The 21,050-nt window shown below is 39.8% G+C and overlaps 1 protein-coding gene across 1 annotated transcript in view; it reads left to right on the top strand.

Annotated features, from left to right (window-relative positions):
* The window catches only part of kdm4b (lysine (K)-specific demethylase 4B), a 65,170-nt gene that overhangs the window by 29,725 nt on the left and 14,395 nt on the right, over nucleotides 1-21,050 (top strand). The window contains exons 9-16 of the mRNA XM_084417252.1: nucleotides 1,355-1,551; nucleotides 2,654-2,889; nucleotides 4,130-4,311; nucleotides 5,417-5,540; nucleotides 11,909-12,087; nucleotides 12,791-12,980; nucleotides 18,520-18,596; nucleotides 18,672-18,727. Coding sequence (XP_084273378.1) covers nucleotides 1,355-1,551; nucleotides 2,654-2,889; nucleotides 4,130-4,311; nucleotides 5,417-5,540; nucleotides 11,909-12,087; nucleotides 12,791-12,980; nucleotides 18,520-18,596; nucleotides 18,672-18,727 — 1,241 coding nt within the window. The remainder of the gene's footprint in view (nucleotides 1-1,354; nucleotides 1,552-2,653; nucleotides 2,890-4,129; nucleotides 4,312-5,416; nucleotides 5,541-11,908; nucleotides 12,088-12,790; nucleotides 12,981-18,519; nucleotides 18,597-18,671; nucleotides 18,728-21,050) is intronic.

The raw sequence follows: 21,050 nt of genomic DNA, 5'->3' as shown, positions 1-21,050 counted from the left end.
TGATGTTAGTCTCATCAACACGTCCAGTGTTAGTGCTTGTTCTCCGCAGTTTTCCAGGTGGACTCGGATCCTTCCAGTCGAGCTGCGATTGCATTTCTGAGTATAATATGCCAGACCCTGGAGTTCTGCTGCGAGTCGTTGACATTTGCGAGTGAAGAATAGCGCTTGTTGCTGTTATTACACACACACACACACACACACACACACTTAGAGTTAGCCTGTCTTCTCTTCAGCTGCAGAATGTTTCTGGTAATTGAACAGCAGCTCGAGCGAGCGCTGGAAATAAGGGCCAGATGTAATACACCCGACTCCAGCTCTCAGGAAAATGACTTTTCTTCTCATCCGTCTCTCTCTCTCTCTCTCTCCGACTCGCGGTGTTGATTGAGAGATGTTGCGTTTTTCACTTCAGCACAAACTCTGCGATTAAAAGCCTGTTTCCTCCCCGTCGCAGTCGTCAGCACTGATGATTTAATAATCTCACGTCTGCACACCTGGATGATGAAGACGTGTTTCATCTAATCATCACGTCTGCCTTCATTCCCCTCGCCATCATCTCTCTGACACGATGCTGTTAGTCTGACTCTGAGCTTTTACACGCACAGCTGAACCGTTTCATCTTTTTCAACCCCAATATTTTGTAGTTTTTAAGGGCTTTTTTTTTTAAGTCATTTGCATATTAGAATAATGTATTGTATATTGAATTATTATTATCGAAGTATTTCACTACAATTTTACTTTAAATCTACTCTGCGACTTTTCAACTGTATTTCTTTTTTATTTAATTTGTGTATTTTTAACAGGATTGTACAAACTTTTTGATCCCCAATTTTTTTTTTCATGGTAATTTTTGGTAATTTGCATATGTATTAGAATTATTTTTTTATTTTATTTTGTTGTCATTTTTCTATGTTTATTTATAGAAATATTCCACTACCAAGTTAAATTAAAATGTTATGTATTGTAATTCACATTATTATAATTTTTTATTTAATTATATTATTATATTTCAATACATTTATTTATTTATATTACTTTCTATTATTAATTTACTTTATTATATTAATTAGTATAATTTTTTATTTGTTTTTCGCCTCCAGTTTTGAAGCTTTGTTAAATGTATTGTTTACATCATCAGAACTATTTATTTATTTATTAGCAGCGTAAAATATCCGTTGTTGTGCCGTTTAGCCCCGCCCACATTGGAGTCTCATTGGTCCAAAGTGTCACTCAAGGTAGCTGTGAACTAACCTATTCTGATTGGCTGAGATTGTGTCACATCACATCATCCAATCAGGACTGTCTGTTTTACACCTGTTGATATTGTTTATTTAGAGTCGTTTTTGTTCTTCCGCAGTGCACGTGCCGCAAGGACATGGTGAAGATCTCCATGGACGTGTTTGTGCGCTGTCTGCAGCCCGAGCGCTACGATCAGTGGAAACAGGGGAAGGACGTCACGGTCCTGGACCACCAGAAACCCACGAGCCTCACCAGCCCTGAGCTGGAGCACTGGAGGAAAAACAGAGTCACGTACCGAGAGAAGCTCCTGCGCAGGTGCCAAATACTTTTACAAAACAAACCTCCACTTTTTACGAGTCAAATTGACAGTTCGCAAAGACTCGCCCACTTTAGTTACTGTTGCTATGTCCGACAAGCCACGCCTCTCTCACGCCACATCATGTTCTCACGCAGTGAAAAATACATCGCGGAGAGGAGAGGACACTGACAACACGCTGAGACAGGACAGACCAGGTTACTTTTAGTACGAAACAAAGTCTCAACTTACAAATTTAGTCATTTTTAAAAGAAATTTAAACAATACATACCGTTTTGTGGCTCTTTAATGTGTCTGACAGATCGCTCCGTTAAAGCAGCTCGCGAACCGATCATCTCTTCCTTCTAGTTAATTTATAGCATCAAATAAACATGAATGAATATAAGAAGGAGTGTTGTTTTAACCGCGGAAAGACGGCAGTACACTCCGTTTTTCAAGTTCAAATCCTCCAACGTTAATTTACAGTCTATGCTACTAACTCGCGGACGCGGATGGCGGATTATGATTGGTCAGATCGCCTGTCAATCAAAGTCCATGCGAAGGGTCAATTTCGCAGTAGTATTTTTTTAACAACTTTTTTTGTTTTTGTTAGTTCTGGGCAACGATTAATCGTGATTAATCGCATCCAAAATAAAAGTTTGTGTTTTCATAATATATGTGTGTGTACTGTTACTGTATTATTTTGCATATATAAATACACAAACATGCATGTATATATTTAAGAAAAATGTGTTATTTATATATAAAATGATTATATTTATATATTATATAAATCATATATAAATATATATACAGTATATGCATGCAAATATTTCTTAAATATATACATGCATGTTTGTGTATTTATATATGCAAAATAAGTATATACAGTAACAGTACACACACATGTATTATGAAAACATAAACTTTTATTTTGGATGCGATTAATTGCGTTGCCCAGCACTAGTTCTTGTATATTTTTTATTTTTATGATTTTGGTTTTAGTTAACCATAATAACTCTTGATACTAACTATAATAAAACTATCTATAACATAACTACTAGCGTGAAAGCCTTTGGTTCAAACTGAAAGTGGTTTCTCCGTTTGCATTGTTTGCTGTAGATCTCAGGCGAAGGTGAAGCAGTTCCGGCGCCTGAAGCTGGAGGAGGTGAAGGTGCTGGCGGAGGAGGGGGTGGAGCTGGACATGAGCGAGTACATGCGGAAGGTGGAGGAGCGCGAGGAGCAGCGGCGGCAGCAGCGGGACGAGCGCATGGCGAAGGAGGCGATGCTCACGCTGGAGGCGCTGGAGAGGGAGGAGCAGGAGCAGGCCGAGGCCGAAGCGGCGCTCCGGGGAGGAGGTGACACTAACCAACCTTTACATGTTTTATTGAAACGTTCACCCCAAAATTTTCCCATGATTTACTCACCCTCAAGTCATCCTAGGTGTAGATGACATTCTTCTTTCAGACGAATACAATTGGAGTTATATGATGGATAGATGCACTTTTATCATGGATAGATGCACTTTCACTTTTATCATGTATAGATGCACTTTTATGATGGACAGATGCACTTTTATGATGGACAGATGCACTTTTATGATGGATAGATGCACTTTTATGATGGACAGATGCACTTTTATGATGAATAGATGCACTTTTATGATGAATAGATGCACTTTTATGATGAATAGATGCACTTTTATCATGGACAGATGCACTTTTATGATGGATAGATGCACTTTTATGATGGATGGATGCACTTTTATGATGGACAGATGCACTTATGATGGATGGATGCACTTTTATGATGGATGGATGCACTTTTATGATGGACAGATGCACTTATGATGAATAGATGCACTTTTATCATGGACAGATGCACTTTTATGATGGATAGATGCACTTTTATGATGGATAGATGTACTTTTATGATGGATGGATGCACTTTTATGATGGACAGATGCACTTATGATGGATAGATGCACTTTTATCATGGACAGATGCACTTTTATGATGGCTAGATGCACTTTTATGATGGCTAGATGCACTTTTATCATGGACAGATGCACTTTTATGATGGACAGATGCACTTTTATGGATTTCAAAACAGAAACAGCCATTCACTGCCATTATAAATCTTGGAAGAGCCAGGACATTTTTTAATGTAACTCCAATTGTATTCATCTGAAAGAAGATTGTCATATACATTCTTATACATGTCATATACGTGAGTAAATCATATGCTAATTTTCATTTTTGGGTGGACTATCCCTTTAAATCCCACGCAAAGGAAGAATACTAATGCAAAAAGATGCATTTGCATCTTAATGTGAGTGATTTCATCCTTTTTTCTGAGTTTGATGAAAGCCCCTGATGCATTTTGAAAGGGAAGAACGACGGTTTTTGAAAGCAAAACATCTTTTGTAAAGCCTGATTGTGCTCAAATCTTACAATAACATCATAAATACAAAGTGAAACCTATAATTATTAGATCATCCGCATTTTTCACGTCGATTTTCAGCTGATGAATGACAAAACGGGCAGGAAAATACCATTGGATCGACTTCATTCATTCATCTTTGTTGTCGTTCACCAGGTGAAGATGTAAAAACAGATTCGCAGGATCCTCCGCCGGAAAATGGAGAGAAGAAGAAGAGGAAAAAGAAGAAGCCGAAGCATCCCGACGAGATCTCCTTCCAGCAGGCGTTTGAGCAGTTCGCTTCGGTGAACGAAATGCAAACCCAGAATAACGGAGCCGACCCTCTGTCCGGCCTGCAGGTGAGCCAGTTTCTCTGATCCGCAAGGGGTTTACCACAGATTCTGGCTGATACCGATAATCCTTTATATTTGAAAGCCGATAACCGATATATTGGCCGATAAATCTAAATCCAAATTCTTATATCATTTTTGAGAGCCTGATTACAAAAATAAAAGTCTCACCATTAAAGCCATGTCCCAAGCACACAATTATAACGATGTTCTCATCATAATTTAATGTCGCCTATGACTGCAAATGTTACACTGAACTGTATTTTCCTTTTCAAAGTGATACCAATCATATTTCAAACAAAACCATCATGTTGAACAGTGCACATCTAAAGTGTCTCAGCTGAAGGAAATAATACATTATTTATCGGCATTAAGATATTAGACAAAAAATTCTTAACGGGCTGATAACGATGACATTAAAAATGAACATATATCAGTTATCGGCCGATAACGATATGCGGCCAGTTTCACAAAGATAGACTTTGACTATGGTTTAGATATAGTAGATAGACATCTAAATCAGACCGTTGCACAAAGCACTTTAAGACTCTGACTATCTTAAGTAGGACTACACTGCAATGCATTCTGGGTAAAATAAGACACTTTTCAAAACAAAAAACTTGGCGGATCGAGTAAGCGCATTCAACCGCTCAGTGCAGTTTACCCCAGCGGAAAACATGTGTTTGTTGGAGGAGTGTAACAGTTACAAGGACATTTTACTTGGGAAATTTAGCGGAGAATGTAGTAACAAGAAGAAATGTTTAAATTATGAGCCATTTTCCCTTTTCTTTTGGCTGTTTGTAATGTAACTGATTGTTACTGCTGGTTGCCAAGGTAACACAGAGTCTTAGACCTAAGTTAGCCTGGGGGTAAGAGGGGTCTAATGTTTTTGGTCTAAATTAAGTCAGTCTTTATTTTTGTGAAACAGTCTAACTTGCATTAGCAAATTTTAGACTTGTCTAACACTATAGACCAGTCTAAAATAGCTTTGTGAAACCGGCCATGGTGGCCGATATATCATGCATCCCTAGTTTTTACAGCCTTTAATTCTGGTCTACAGACTTTAAACATTGAGGTAAATGATTGTCAAATATATATTTTGTATTGTTCTCAGCCGAGTCCCTTCGCGAAGCTGAAGAAGAAGGTTGAGGTGAAGAAGAGCAGAAGGCATCCGCTCAGCAAGCCGCCCATGCGTTCGCCTCACTCCATAGTCAAACAAGAAAACTCCAGCGATGAGGGTGGGTACTGCTTTCATGACATCATCAGAGCGCGACCAAGAAGCGCAATATACTCTCAGTCTGAAAAATGTATCATTTAATATTTCGGTCCTCATTCATGAAACAAGCAGATTTCTGTTTGTAAAAACCGTTCATGTGTCACATTAAATTCAGCATTTTACGAAAGAATATATTTATGATCGATTTCGGAATGACGTCCTTAAAATGATGCACGTAAATTGATGAGGTCATTCTTGCATACACTTTTAAAAAATGACAATATAATATACAAACAGTTTTAAGTGTTCTTAAGGTTATTCGTACAACCATTCTTGCGTAAACTGTTACGAAAGATTTTTTTTTTAAGGTGACGGTCGTAAAATTTTATTATATTTAATTGTTCGTAAAACCATTTTTTATCTTAATTGTCACATTCAGTTCAAGATTTTACGTAAAAATATATTTACGAAAGATTTTCATGAATTTCGCAATGACGTGCTTAAAATGACGTCCGTACATTTTTGAACTCATTCTTGCGTGTACGTTTCAAAAATCATGTTCGAAATATAGAAAAAAGTCTAATTATGTTCTTAAGGTTGTTCGTACAACCATTCTTATGTTATTTTTCAGATTCAATTCAACATTTTACGTAAGAATATATTTCCGAAAGATTTTCATGAACTTGTTTTGTTCATGTTCTATCAAGTTTGGAATTTACGTCCTTAAAAAAAAAAGACGTACGTAAATTTATGAGGTCATTCTTGCATGCACGTTTCAAAAATGACATTCGAAATAATGTACAAAAAATCTAATGATGTTCTTTAAGTTGTTCGTACAACCATTCTTGCGTAAACAGTTACGAAAGATTTACGCGAATTTGTTCTGCTCCTCTTTTATAGATGGCGGTCGTAAATTCGAATTATATTTCTAAATTGTTTGTAAAATCATTTTTATCTTAATTGTCACGTTCAGTTCAACATTTTATGTAAAAACATATTTACGAAAGAGTTTCATGAATTTCGCAATGACGTGCTTAAAATGACGTACGTAAATTTTTGAACTCATTTTTGCGTGTACGTTTCAAAAATGTTCGAAATATAGAAAAAGTCTAATGATGTTCTTAAGGTTGTTCGTACAACCATTCTTGCGTAAACAGTTCCGAAAGATTTACGCGAATTCATTCTGCTCCTCTTTTATAGATGGCGGTCGTAAATTCGAATTATATTTCTAAATTGTTTGTAAAATCATTTTTATCTTAATTGTCACGTTCAGTTCAACATTTTATGTAAAAATATATTTACGAAAGAGTTTTATTAAATTGTTTTGCACGTTTGCCTGATGTATGTAAATGTATGTACGTACGTAGTTTCAAAAATGACATTTGAAATAACATATGAAAAAAATCTAATGTTCTTAACGTTGTTCGTACAACCATTCTCGCGTAAAATGTTAAATTGACTGCAGTAAATTATGTAGTAATATCTTTCACGAAAGATTTATCCGAATTGCTCCTCTTTTATAGATAGCGTTAGCAATCGCGTTCATAAAAACGAATTATAGTTTTACAATTTTTGTAAAGCTGTTCTTAAATTACTTTTTTTCTTTTCTTGTGTCTTTTAAATACAGTTGGTAATAATGTCTGTAAAATCTTATGATGTTCGTAAAATCTAATGATCGTAAAACCATTCATAAGTTGTTGAATTGCAGAAATCTGCACTAGAATAGTTTTATGAAGACTTTACCTTGATTTGTTGTGCTAGTTTCATAAATTACATTTGTAAAATTCAATCTTGGTAAAATTGTTTGGATGTTTGTTCTTATATAAATAACATAACTGTTGCGCTTGTTTCTTTGTAGATAAACGTTTTGTTTTGGTAATACGAGAAATATTGTCATCTTAGATAAACGTCTGGTGAATTTCCCACTGAGGAGAAATAGTTAAAAGTTAGATTAGTTTTTCCAATATGAATGTTTCTAGAACACGTTTCATTTCAGAGTGCTCTGGTTTGGTGGAGAGTTTGTTTGTTTGCTGTGAAAGCGTGTACTTGCGAGCACAAAGAGCAAAAGCAATAAAGAATGAAAGAAAGCAGCCACAAACAACAAGCGCTTCATAAAATGGGGCGGCTGAAAGACGGTTATTGATTTGTGTGTGTGTGTGTGTGTGTGTGTGTTATGAACAGAGCGACAGCTGTAAACCGGCACCGCCTGCTGTCACTGTAGGGGGCAAAATACAGGACAGAGGGGCATCAAACCCTCACACACACACACACACACACACACACACACATCTCCACACACACACATCTCCACACACACCTCCACTAACACACACCTCTCCACAAACACACACACCTCCAAACACACACATCTCCACAAACACACACACCTCCACAAACACACACATCTCCACACACACCTCCACTAACACACACCTCCAAACACACACATCTCCACAAACACACACACCTCCACAAACACACACATCTCCACAAACACACACACCTCCACAAACACACACACCTCCACAAACACACACACCTCCACTAACACACACATCTCCACTAACACACACACACACCTCCACTAACACACACACCTCAAACACACACCTCCACAAACACACACCTCCACAAACACACAGACCTCCACAAACACACACACCTCCACTAACACACACATCTCCACTAACACACACACACACCTCCACTAACACACACACCTCAAACACACACCTCCACAAACACACACACACCTCCACTAACACACACACCTCCACAAACACACACATCTCCACTAACACACACACACCTCCACTAACACACACACACCTCCACAAACACACACACCTCCACTAACACACACATCTCCACTAACACACACACACACCTCCAATAACACACACACACCTCCACTAACACACACACACCTCCACTAACACACACACACCTCCACTAACACACATCTCCACAAACACACACCTCCACTAACACACACACCTCCACTAACACACACCTCTCCACAAACACACACACCTCCACAAACACACACACCTCCAAACACACACATCTCCACAAACACACACATCTCCACAAACACACACATCTCCACAAACACACACATCTCCACAAACACACACACCTCCACAAACACACACACCTCCACTAACACACACATCTCCACTAACACATACACACCTCCACTAACACACACACACCTCCACAAACACACACATCTCCACAAACACACACACCTCCACAAACACACACACCTCCACAAACACACACACACACCTTCACTAACACACACACCTCCACTAACACACACACCTCCACTAACACACACACCTCCACTAACACACACACCTCCACAAACACACACATCTCCACTAACACACACACACCTCCACTAACACACACACACACACCTCCACTAACACACACACCTCCACAAACACACACACCTCCACTAACACACACATCTCCACTAACACACACACACCTCCAATAACACACACACACCTCCACTAACACACACACACCTCCACTAACACACACACACCTCCACTAACACACATCTCCACAAACACACACCTCCACTAACACACACACCTCCACTAACACACACCCCTCCACTAACACACACCCCTCCACTAACACACACCCCTCCACTAACACACACACCTCCACAAACACACACACCTCCACAAACACACACACACCTCCACAAACACACACACACCTCCACAAACACACACACACCTCCACAAACACACACACCTCCACTAACACACACACACCTCCACTAACACACATCTCCACAAACACACACCTCCACTAACACACACCCCTCCACTAACACACACCCCTCCACTAACACACACCCCTCCACTAACACACACACCTCCACAAACACACACACCTCCACAAACACACACACACCTCCACAAACACACACACACCTCCACAAACACACACACACCTCCACTAACACACATCTCCACAAACACACACCTCCACTAACACACACCCCTCCACTAACACACACCCCTCCACTAACACACACCCCTCCACTAACACACACCCCTCCACTAACACACACACCTCCACAAACACACACACCTCCACAAACACACACACACCTCCACAAACACACACACACCTCCACTAACACACACACACCTCCACTAACACACACACACCTCCACTAACACACACACACCTCCACTAACACACACACACCTCCACTAACACACACACACCTCCACAAACACACACACCTCCACAAACACACACATCTCCACAAACACACACATCTCCACAAACACACACACCTCCACTAACACACACACACCTCCACTAACACACACACACCTCCACTAACACACACACACCTCCACTAACACACACACACCTCCACTAACACACACACACCTCCACTAACACACATCTCCACAAACACACACACCTCCACAAACACACACATCTCCACAAACACACACATCTCCACAAACACACACACCTCCACTAACACACACACACCTCCACAAACACACATCTCCACAAACACACACATCTCCACAAACACACACATCTCCACAAACACACACATCTCCACAAACACACACACCTCCACAAACACACACACCTCCACAAACACACACACCTCCACTAACACACACATCTCCACTAACACATACACACCTCCACTAACACACACACACCTCCACAAACACACACATCTCCACAAACACACACACCTCCACAAACACACACACCTCCACAAACACACACACACACCTTCACTAACACACACACCTCCACTAACACACACACCTCCACTAACACACACACCTCCACTAACACACACACCTCCACAAACACACACATCTCCACTAACACACACACACCTCCACTAACACACACACACACCTCCACTAACACACACACCTCCACAAACACACACACCTCCACTAACACACACATCTCCACTAACACACACACACCTCCAATAACACACACACACCTCCACTAACACACACACACCTCCACTAACACACACACACCTCCACTAACACACATCTCCACAAACACACACCTCCACTAACACACACACCTCCACTAACACACACCCCTCCACTAACACACACCCCTCCACTAACACACACCCCTCCACTAACACACACACCTCCACAAACACACACACCTCCACAAACACACACACACCTCCACAAACACACACACACCTCCACAAACACACACACACCTCCACAAACACACACACCTCCACTAACACACACACACCTCCACTAACACACATCTCCACAAACACACACCTCCACTAACACACACCCCTCCACTAACACACACCCCTCCACTAACACACACACCTCCACAAACACACACACCTCCACAAACACACACACACCTCCACAAACACACACACACCTCCACAAACACACACACACCTCCACTAACACACATCTCCACTAACACACACCTCCACTAACACACACCCCTCCACTAACACACACCCCTCCACTAACACACACACCTCCACAAACACACACACCTCCACAAACACACACACACCTCCACAAACACACACACACCTCCACAAACACACACACACCTCCACTAACACACACACACCTCCACTAACACACACACACCTCCACTAACACACACACACCTCCACTAACACACACACACCTCCACTAACACACACACACCTCCACTAACACACACACACCTCCACAAACACACACACCTCCACAAACACACACATCTCCACAAACACACACATCTCCACAAACACACACATCTCCACAAACACACACACCTCCACTAACACACACACACCTCCACTAACACACACACACCTCCACTAACACACACACACCTCCACTAACACACACACACCTCCACTAACACACACACACCTCCACTAACACACACACACCTCCACTAACACACACACACCTCCACTAACACACACACACCTCCACTAACACACACACACCTCCACTAACACACACACACCTCCACAAACACACACACCTCCACAAACACACACATCTCCACAAACACACACATCTCCACAAACACACACACCTCCACTAACACACACACACCTCCACTAACACACACACACCTCCACAAACACACATCTCCACAAACACACACATCTCCACAAACACACACATCTCATGGATAGATGCACTTTTATGGACTTCAGAACAGAAACAGCCCGTCCCACTCGCAAATTTCGCCTATGTATCTGTTATTTCTGTGTGACTCTTCTGAAGCGTTTCATTTGCAGTGTATCTCACGTGTGTGTGTGTGTGTGTGTGTGTGTGTGTGTGTGTGTGTGGTCTCTCTGTGCTCCTGTAGAGCTGTACTCAGGACTTCAAGCAAGCGGAGTCTCGGTACCGGAGACCAAGAAGGATCTCTGGCAGAACCTGTTGCAGAACTGCTTGCCGAACTTCCTCGCCGAGAAGCAGTTCAACGCAGCCATGGCGACCATCGAGCCTCACTGCGCCGTCTGCACGCTGTTCTGCCCCTACACACAGGTGATGAGCGCGTCACCGTCGACCAATCACAACACCCGGGTCCCGCCAGCCAATCAGAGCACAGGAACTAAACCGAGCGTTACTGATAGACTGAGAAGAGAGGAGCTGCAACTGTCAAATATGAGAAATGAATCATGTTTGTTTGAGCATTCAAGCATGAAAACATATTTAATAGTCAAACCAAAAATTATTCAGACACCAGATATCATTTGTAATATTTTTTTACTAAAGCAGGACACTATAGTTCATTTATGTAAGTCGGGATAAGAAAATAAAGTAAACTGTGACATATTATACCCAAACATTCTTCATACAGTGACTACCAGTAACATTATAAACCAAAAATGATTCAGACACTTTGAGCTGATCATGTTTTGCTGAAGTATGTTTTCTTCTTAACCGCAGACTGAACAAAATGAAGCATTGCTTGGTCACTGGTTGAGCTAAACTGGTATTATCTAATTGTGTAGTTAAATTTAACAGCTGACAGATATTCAACATAATTCATGTGTGAGACAGTCTAACAGAAGGATGGACAAAACCAGTGAAGTATCAACTGAGTTCTGCTCATATTTTATTACCATTTTCTAAACTACAGTGAATAAACTGTGATAATGTGAGAAATGTTGATAATAAATGTTGGTTTGACTGTATGTCCACTTCAACATGCTCATCTCTCTCATGTGTTTTTGTGTGTGTTTAGCCGGTAAAGGACTCGTTCCACGTCTCGGACACGTCCCGGGTCGGGTGTCGAACCCGTCCGCTGGTTCCGGAGATGTGCTTCAGCGCCGGTGCCGAAAACACTGAACCCCTGCCGTCGAACTCCCACATCGGTGACGACGGCACCAGCGTTCTCCTGTCCTGTGGAAGCTGTGGCCTTCAGGTCCACGCCAGTGAGTTCAGCATCTTTCTCATGATCCAAACGCTCTGCAGAACAGACAGTTAAAGCGGTGTCGTGCTAGCGGCGTCGTGCTAGCGGTGTCGTGCTAGCGGTGTCGTGCTAGCGGTGTCGTGCTAGCGGCCCCCAAGTTAATAACTAATGATCTTTGCAACGGAAGTGAATCAATCAAAACTAACTTTAGCTGGACAATAACTTTATTATAGAGCCGCTATAAAGCCAAACTATCTCTGTTACTGTAATTTCCTGTCATCACTGTAAAGCTGCTTTAGCAGTGACGTGTTACGCTAGTGGTCGGTTCACACAGAACTGCTTTTGCGTTGCAACGCGCTGCTTTTAATCGATTTTCTATGTAAATGTACTGGATGAACACCTTTGACTCCATGTCTCAGTGTTTTTAAAATTTATATCAGACCGTACTTGACAGTTTTTCCATGTTTGTGTGTGTGTATATATATAAATTTCCTTTGTTGGTTTTCAAAAAGCGATGCCGAGCAGATTAATATAATAATTGATAAATTCATATTCATAATATCATTAAGAATAAATAAATGTATTTATATAATGTGAATAAATAAAAGTATGTAATGTGAATAATAATAATAATAATAATAATAATAATGAATTGTATTTATTATTATTTGTTAATAACTAATTAATTTGTTGTTTATTATTATTTTTTTATTAAAACAACTCAGACAACCCCTTTTTTTTCTTACATATAACAATATGTATATATACAAAAGATTCAAAACATTTTCCTGTAAAAATTAATGCCAAACATAAAATTCATGTAATATAAGTAGAAATAATAACAATAATAATAAATATATTTGTATTATTATTCTTTTAGTTTTTTTTATACATTTTCTATATTGGAGAGACTAAACAGACCTTTCATTTTTTTCTGTAAACAAAAAATGATATAAAATATAAATTAAATGTATAACATAAATTCTGTAAAATAAATAATATAATATAATGCATTATTTGTTTATTTTTGGGTAATTTTTTTGTTTTTTTGTTCGATGAGTGAAAACTTCCTTTCGTTCTTTCCTGTAAAATATTATGCTGAATCTATTTTTAGAACATAGTAATATGAAAAAATATATATATACATATTTATATAATAATGACCTTTCAGTTGTTCTGTAACAAGGTGTATATTGTGTATATATCCAACACTTCAGAATATTATGATGCAATTAATTAATTTGTCAAATCGCCACATTTTTCCCTGAAAGAAATGTGCACTAGATAATTTGAATAAATGAACAGTACATTTTCAGATAGATAATATTAGTGTTGCATTGTTCTCTAAAACAAGAAGTAGTTCACTTCAAAATCACATTTGTATCTTCAGCCTTCACGCCTATCCACATATTTCTGTCTGTCAGTCAGGAGTGTGTGCTAATCAACGGCCTTGATTGTCTCTTTATCTCGTCGCCGGGCCCTCGAGAGCCTCTTACGGAGACCCGGACGTCACTCCAGCCAATTTACCGTCAGTCAGGCTGAACTCCAGCGCTGTTATTTATTTAGAGAGGCAAAAAAAACTCCAGAAGAGGAAAACACACACGGCAAAAGTGGTTTGTTTCTCTTCGGCGCGAGTCTAAGCCGCGTAGCCAATTAGAATGTTTGTGTGCGTGTGTGTGTGTGTGAGCGACGCCGCGCTCTGATTGGCCCGTTTAAACGAAAATGACAGTTGAGATGAAACTATTTCACTTCAACTTTTGCCTGATTGTTTCTGTGTTTTCCTGAAGCATTCGGCCGTGATATATCTTATTATATTTATTATGAATAACACGAGCGTTTCGCTTGGATGCTCTCCAGAGTCGTCGGATTGGAAAGTTCGACTCGCCGTATGTCGGCTCGTATTTAAGTTGGATCCTCTGAGCGTGAAGCAGTCTGTGATGGCTCTGGGATGAGCCGCCGTATATTAGTCTGCTTTTAGATGCACTAATCAGTTTACCGTCACTCTGTTTTCACTCTGTCAAACTAATTAAAGCTGTCGCTGTTTCATACACACGCCGTTTCTGTCGCCTCCTTTCAAGCTTTCTGTAAAGAAGCACAGCTTATAAAACAGGTGTTTCTGGCTCGTAAATCTCACCTGATGACCCACGCTTGATTAAAATGGCTGATATATGTGACGCTCTATATATTTCTGCATCAGTTATTTTAAATGTCCTACAGTTACTGTGTTACTTAGTGAAAGCATTGTTTATTCTTATTACATTTAGTCATTTAGCAGACGCTTTTATCCAAAGCGACTTACAAATGAGAACAAGAAAAGAATCGATATTAATTCAGATTCATTGCTTTATTTTTGTCCTTGCTTGTGGACGAGGTTGACAGAAGTTAGCCACTTTCGTTCCAACAGAGGATGAAATGTGTCGTTATCTATGAGTGTTGAGTGACGTAATATCCAGAGTGGACGCGTGGAAGAGTCGTGAGACTGAAAGACTGCTCATACGCTGAGAGAGATAAGACAATAGAGCTGCACGATGTGATCTCCATTCAAACACCCACGCGATCTTTCAATTCGTCTGTCTATTAAACTGTGACAAAATCATATCGCGACATTCAAAAGTCGTCATGAAACGGCTTCACAAACACTCTTTTCAACCTCATAGTATCATTATTTCTGTGATACAATAGTTAAAATGATCATAGAAGTACTTAGATAAACGTTTAAAGTTCAAATATGAACACTTATGTTCTACGATAGCGATCAAAATCAGCTTTTGATAGAAACTTGACGCTTAAAATAACGCATTTACATTGTTTCACCACTAGGTGGCGACAAGTGACTATTAAAACATGTATTTGATATTGAATCGTTTATTAAAGAGAATGTAGTACCGTATGATGCTTCTGAAATAACACTCGGAAAGATGTGATGATTTGTTTTTGTAAATATGACTCATCTTATACATCATGTACAGTCCGTAGAAGTGAATGATTTAACTTTTCCCGGTGGTCTAGTGTTAAAAAAATACTTGTAGAATCGCAATACTTAAAAAAATCGCAATGCATATCGTATCGGCACCCAAGTTTCGTGATGGTATCTAATCGGGAGATAGGTGTATCGTCCCAGCCCTACTATTCAGTATGAGAGGCGGCTTTCTGTGCACGCGCCATTGTGGATGTGAGCACAGCGCGCGGGTCTTCTTGTGCTTGAATGGTTTAAAGTCGTATTAAAATGCACACAGAGGACTCGAAATGCGCTCGTCTTATCGAATCCACGGTTCTTGGAAATCGCTCTCGATACCCAACCCTAAACATCTCTAGCTTGTTTGCCTTCCAAAGCCACGAAGAACAGGCCGTGAAGTGAAACGAGCCGCCGTCCTAAATGGTTGAACCGTGCTAGGGGGGAAGAAAAGACTACAAAAACAACAACAGCAGCAACACCTCCAGCTTGTTTGCTTTCCAAAGCCTTGAACAGCTCGTGAAGTGAAAGACAGCTTGTTAGTTGTGCTGTCGTTGCCTCCTCATTTCTTGATGCTATTTTCTGCTAGCCTGGTTTCGTAAGCGCTTGAACTCACAAACATTCCTCCAGCGGTTATGAAAATGACTTTCCCGAACGTGTATAAGCGCGTGTTTGCGCGTGTGTGCGTGTTGCATATTAAACTAATGCCCGGAGGCTGTGTTTGTGTCCCGTGTGCCGTGGCGGAGGCCATTATGGCTCGAGCCGGGCTTGAACGCGTGCTTCCCGCTGCTGGTGTTTACCTGCGCGGATGAGGGGGGCACAGCCGCTGAAAGCTGGTGATTTCGATAAGACGAGGACGAGGGGGAAATGACAGCATGTCAAAACGGGCTTTCCGTTTGTGTGAGCTTTCACCTCCAGCTGGAGCGTTTCTTCTAAAGCGATCGCGCGCACAATAATCACAGTCCATTCCTGTGCCTTGCGATCGAAGGGTGTAATTACAGGAAACAGCGGGTTCTTGAACACCGCGCGGCGACACACACACACACACCTTCAGACGACAACGCTACTCGTGTGAACGTCATCCTTCAGTTTCAAATGGGAAGGTTTCAGGTTGCGTACAGCTTGTGTAATTGGTTGGAAATGTAAAAGGTGTAAAAGAGACTTGAAATGTCCATCGTAACACATTCTTATGACTTATTTCAACGTGAAGTTTCAATTTGATGTTTTTTGTAGTGCTGGGCAGCGATTAATCGCATCTAAAATAGAAGTTTTGTGTTTACATGATGTATGTGTGTGTACTGTACTGTGTATAATTAGTTTGTATATATAAATACACACACATACATGTATATATTTAAGAAAAATTTGTTATTTATATATGGAATATTTATATTTATATATAATCTAAATTATATATAAATACATATAGAGTATATATACATGCAAATATTTCTTAAATACATACATGCATTATCCAGAGTTTGAAATTTAAGTTTCAGGTCTCTGTGCAAAAAGTGATTAACAAGTAATAAATGGATCATAACTATTCCATAAATATAATTTACTACTATAAAATCCCCTAAAAGTACAAAATATTAAATAAAAAAAACATTGTCGAACTGAAATATAGTGCATTGAAATAAAACATTTCAGTCATTTTTGACCGCCACACGATTTCTTTTTTACTTGATTTAGTTTGTGTAATTGTTTGTTCGGTCTGTTTCTAGTTTCATTTGTCGATTGTTTAATTTTGTTGTCTTTTTTTTTTTTTTTTTTGTGGCAATTTTTACGTTCGTTTCTTCTTTTTTTTACTGTCTTTTGTTCTTAATTTGAACCAGGGTGGCCGCGGGTCCTTAAAAAGTCTTAAAATGTCTTAAATAAAGTTTTCCTAATAAAAGGCCTTAAAAAGTATTAAAATGTCTTAAATTCAGATTCGATAGGTCTTAAATATTTCTGGTCACGTTACCGCTAAACCTAATGTCCATCAAATAACCAGTGAAGCATCGAATCGCGAGAATGATTCAGATTTTATTACATAAACAGCTATTGATAATGATAATGTAGGCCTTTTCTGGTAACGCTGCTTGTCTCTGTGATAGATTTTATAGAAAGAAATCAAAACAAATACGGCAAACAAAACAAAAAAACTCCCAGAAGGAGTAATTTTTACTAAGGTAAAAATTCAAAATGTTGAGTTTTTTATTTATAACATGTGATATAGTTAAGTAGCATAACGTGACTGGAGCTATTTTGCTGAATATTCTCACGATTGCAAATGTTACATTGATTTTAGTTCAATAAACAAGTAGTGAATATTAAATTATTTCAATTACTTAGGTTAAATATTACATATATGCATGTAATATAATGTGTATTTCCATCACAGGTTTGGTCTTAAATTTCATTCAAAGTGGCATTAAAAAGGTCTTAAAAAGTCTTAAATTTAACTTGTTTATATCTGTAGACACCCTGTGAACTCTTTGTTCATTCTTTTTGTATCAAACTATGTTGGAGAAAGATGTTTTTTAATAGAAACCGTTGTATCTTTGAAAATAACGTTCACTGGTGAATCAGTTTAATGAAAAGTTTCGGTTTCCTTTTCCGTCAGGTTGTTACGGAGTCAATCCCGAGACGAAACAGGAAGGCTGGATGTGTTCTCGATGTACCTCGATGGAGTGGACAGCCGTAAGTGTTGAACACTTTTCACGCATTTATTGTTGCGTTAAAACGTTGCGTTGATTATTGTTTTCTTGGTTGCAGGCCTGCTGTTTGTGCAGTTTAAGAGGAGGAGCTTTGAAGAAAACCACAGATGACAGGTCTAATATCTTAAACTCTATTACGAGGCATCTGTTAAAGAGTTAGTTCACCCAAAAATGAAAACTCTGTCAGTAATTACTCTCCCTCATGTTGTTCCAACCCCGTAAGACTTTCGTTCATCTTCAGAACACAGATTAAGATATTTTTGATTAAATCTGAGAGCTGTCTCACTCCTCCATAGGCTTCTAGGTAATCAATGTCTACACAGAAGAACATGAAGAGTTGAATAAAGTCGTTATTTTTTGGGGGGGTTTTCGCACTAAAAGTGTTCTCGTCGCTTCATAAACTTAAGGTTGAGCCACTGTAGTCACTTGGACTATTTTAAACATTGTCTTTACTAACTTTTCTGGGCCGGCAAGTTTCAATTACAGAGAAGCCTATGGAGGAGTGAGCCAGCTCTCAGATTTAATCAGAAATATCTTAATTTGTGTTCAGAAGATGAACAAAAGTCTTATGGGGTTGGAACAACAGGAGGGAGAGTAATTACTGACAGAACTTTCATTTTTGGGTGAACTAACCCTTTAACGCTTATTTTCTAAACAAACAGTCGATGTAAAGTGAATGTTTGTTTTGTGTGGTTAGTAGGGGTGGACCGGTACACAGAAGTCACGGTTCGGTTCATACCTCGGTTCAGACAGCACGGTTCGGTACGAGTTCGGTACAATGGAGGGAAAAGCAAAACAGAAATGCTGAAGGCTTGCGCATGTCTCAGGCTGGACTACCGAAGGAAAATAAATTACTTAAGCCTTGTATTTTTTAAATAAGTTTTATTAATAAAGTAAAGGCATAGAACCAGTTTATTTGTAGTGCACTGACAATAGTTTTATATAATTAGTTTATTAATTAGATTAATAAAAAGACAAAAAGACCTTGAGATATGTTTGGTAATTGTACCTGAATTAATTGAAAATTTCAGATTAATATATTTGTTTTCCTTAAAATTTTAATTGACAGTAACTTAAACACTTTGCAGTTTGAACGATGTCCTGTATAAAAAAAATGACGGAGTATGTTTTTATGTTTCCACTCTTCGATCGCGTGGGTCTCTCTCTCTCTCTCTCTCTCTATATATACAGTGGATACGGTAAGTATTCAGACCCCCTTAAATTTTTTACTCTTTGTTATATTGCAGCCATTTGCTAAAATCATTTAAGTTCTTTTTTTCCCTCATTATTGTACACACAGCACCCCATATTGACAGAAAAACACAGAATTGTTGACATTTTTGCACATTTATTAAAAAAGAAAACCTGAAATATCACATGGTCCTAAGTATTCAGACCCTTTGCTCAGTATTTAGTAGAAGCACCCTTTTGATCTAATACAGCCATGAGTCAATACAGCCATAAGTTTTTCACACCTGGATTTGGGTATCCTCTGCCATTCCTCCTCGCAGATCCTCTCCAGTTCTGTCAGGTTGGATGGTAAACGTTGGTGGACAGCCATTTTCAGGTCTCTCCAGAGATGCTCAATTGGGTTTAAGTCAGGGCTCTGGCTGGGCCATTCAAGAACAGTCACGGAGTTGTTGTGAAGCCACTCCTTCGTTATTTTAGCTGTGTGCTTAGGGTCATTGTCTTGTTGGAAGGTGAACCTTCGGCCCAGTCTGAGGTCCAGAGCACTCTGGAGAAGGTTTTCGTCCAGGATATCCCTGTACTCGGCCGCATTCATCTTTCCCTCGATTGCAACCAGTCGTCCTGTTCCTGCAGCTGAAAAACACCCCCACAGCATGATGCTGCCACCACCATGCTTCACATGAGACTGTATTGGACAGGTGATGAGCAGTGCCTGGTTTTCTCCACACATACCGCTTAGAATTAAGGCCAAAAAGTTCTATCTTGGTCTCATCAGACCAGAGAATCTTATTTATCACCATCTTGGAGTCCTTCAGTGTGCTTTCATGTGTCTTGCACTGAGGAGAGGCTTCCGTCGGGCCACTCTGCCATAAAGCCCTGACTGGTGGATGGCTGCAGTGATGGTTGACTTACTACAACTTTCTCCCATCTCCCGACTGCATCTCTGGAGCTCAGCCACAGTGATCTTTGGGTTCTTCTTTACCTCTCTCACCAAGGCTCTTCTCCCCCGATAGCTCAGTTTTGCCGGACGGCCAGCTCTAGGAAGGGTTCTGGTCGTCCCACACGTCTTCCATTTAAGGATTATGGAGGCCACTGTGCTCTTAGGAACCTTAAGTGCAGCAGAATTGTTTTTGTAACCTTGGCCAGATCTGTGCCTTGCCACAATTCTGTCTCTGAGCTCTTCAGGCAGTTCCTTTGACCTCATGATTCTCATTTGCTCTGACATGCACTGTGAGCTGTAAGGTCTTAT

The sequence above is a fragment of the Rutilus rutilus genome, assembly GCF_951802725.1.
Source record: "Rutilus rutilus genome assembly, chromosome: 8".
Classification (NCBI taxonomy): Eukaryota; Metazoa; Chordata; class Actinopteri; order Cypriniformes; family Leuciscidae; genus Rutilus; species Rutilus rutilus.
This window is presented reverse-complemented; position numbering and strand designations above follow the sequence as displayed.